This window comes from Plasmodium cynomolgi (genome assembly GCF_000321355.1).
Source record: "Plasmodium cynomolgi strain B DNA, scaffold: 0339, whole genome shotgun sequence".
Classification (NCBI taxonomy): domain Eukaryota; phylum Apicomplexa; class Aconoidasida; order Haemosporida; family Plasmodiidae; genus Plasmodium; species Plasmodium cynomolgi.
The window spans coordinates 1-2,282 of record NW_004192853.1 but is presented as its reverse complement, the minus strand read 5'-3'; the positions used below and the strand labels follow the sequence as shown (position 1 = coordinate 2,282).

The window sequence follows — 2,282 nt, the reverse complement described above, 5'->3', positions numbered from 1 at the left end:
GGGGATCCATTTTCCTAGAACTTGAAGAAGGGCTCTTAGGACTTGGACTTGGGGCATGGACTGGTTGATTTTGCACATTTCTCCTTTGAGGATCTCCATAATATTCGTTGAGATAATTTTGCTCACCTTCTATTGGTATTTCCATATACCTGTTTTTCTCTTTTGAGTCTTTACGACCAACCCATCTTCCGAAAGGGGTAAACTAAAAGGTGAAAGAACGAAGTAAAATATGTCCAGAACATTGAAACTATTCTCTACTAAAACATTTATTAACTGTGAATATAATTTATATATGCACACATTTTATAATTATTATATACCTTGTAATAAATAAAAAAACGAAAACTACTCCTACTAATAATGCTGCTAAGGTAGAACCCCGGAACATAGGTGTTTTAAATATACTATTCCCTGTGGTCTCAAAATTATCGGGATATTCGTCTGTAGAAAGATCTATTGAAGATGGTCTCTCAACATTTTCTACAGTATTTAAACTCTGACCTTTTGTATCTGTAAAAACTATAATTTCATTCAATTTTTCCTTTTTTACACACTCTTTTGTCCCATTCTCATTTATTTTAATATAAGTACAAGGTACTCTTCTGCTTTTTTCTTCCCAGAGATCATGTTTTCTAGACGTTGATGCAAATGTATATGCCTCCACGCGACTCGCTTGATATTCCCCAGTAAAATCATCCTTTTTTTCATTTATTAATTCCCCTAGGGGGCTGTATCCCCGTATCGATTCCGGTATCACTGGAGTAATATTAGATTTTGTGGCAACTTTTCCATTCTTATTTGTATCTATAGGAAATTGATTCGTATTGACTGAACTAGAACTTGCACGATCATGGGATTCTTTTTCTTTTAATTCAGAATAAAAAGCATCCTCTTCCACTGTTGGTCTAAATATATGTTCATAATCCTGGTATCCTTTTTCAAAGTTATAACAAGAAACCAATGCATAACGACTATCCTTAATTGCATAATTCATAAGACACCTAACGTTTTGAATTCTCGATTTATATTTGTTTTTACTTTTATGCCATCCAACTCGCACATTAGGGATAACAATATCAGATCCAGTTGGTGTATAATCTATATCATAATCATATTTTTTTTTTCTACTTATTTCTTCAGAGATATCTATACCGTGTATATCTGTTTCTGAAGAACTTTTTGTTTCTGAAGAACTTTCTGTTCCTGTTGATTCTCCTAACATTGATAAGAGTACCTTTGGATCATACTTTGGATCACATCTAAAATAATGATCACAAAGGTGATAATATTTAATCTTACAACAACCTTCTTTTTTTTAAATATAAACCCAAAATATGTTTCACGTATTCTTTATACTTCTCATGTTCATTCTTCTTACTTTTAATACGAGTATTAAATTCATCAAAATTAATAAAATATTCAAATAGGTCTTTCTCTTCTTGCCAATCACCCATATAGTCATTATAATAATCGTAGCATTCAAAATTTACAGGAGACAATTTTTCAATGGAGTACTGCATATTTTTTAGTTTTTCCGTAAGAATAAATACTTCAAAGATCGTTTTATCAAATTTACTACTTTTTTTATTTGTTCATATACCCAGTATTTCAGCAACATACAGTAATTAATAGTTTCTTTCCCGTGTACATTGCGTAATATATCTTCCAATTTCTTAGCAAAATTTTTACAAATTTCCTTAAATTCAGGATATTCGGTTTTATCGTTTATTTTTATTTCACAATCTTTATCATAATTATTGCCTATATTTTTGTTTTCATTGAAGTATTTATATATGTTATGTGAAGGTAACCCTTCCAGTACCTCATCCTAAAAATTATGTATTATAAACAAATTGGATAAATATATAAACTTATATTTTAAAGAATTATTTATTATTCTTTAAGACAATTTTTAAATTCAAATAAATAATTAACAATGTTTTGTATAAAAAATTAAAGTATACCCAATTTTTTGTAGTTTGCGTCTTCGCTTCCCCTGAATTTACCATTCTATCTCAAGATGTAGTTAATAAATTAAATAATAAAAATAGTAGCTACAATGTCATTTCAATATATAAAAAATAAATATATATAAGGTACTGTCTCATAAGGAGTAACTTTATACTTGTTTAAAAAATATATTTTTTTTTTATTATGAAATATTTTTTTAAACCTAGAAAATTATTGAATCGTTTTAATAACATAAATATGAAACAAAATAATCAGTTACAACTTTTAGAAAGTGTTATTCATGTTTGAAGCATAAAATTTCAAACAAAACG

General features: G+C 28.4%; 1 protein-coding gene across 1 annotated transcript; it reads right to left on the bottom strand.

Annotated features, from left to right (window-relative positions):
* Positions 1-1,525: 1,525 nt before the first annotated feature.
* On the bottom strand, positions 1,526-1,828 carry PCYB_003680 (CYIR protein; the record flags this gene model as incomplete). The annotated part of the gene is made up of 1 exon (XM_004227789.1): positions 1,526-1,828. A coding segment is annotated over one exon (303 nt), but the record flags the coding sequence as incomplete, so codon positions are not given.
* Positions 1,829-2,282: the final 454 nt, after the last annotated feature.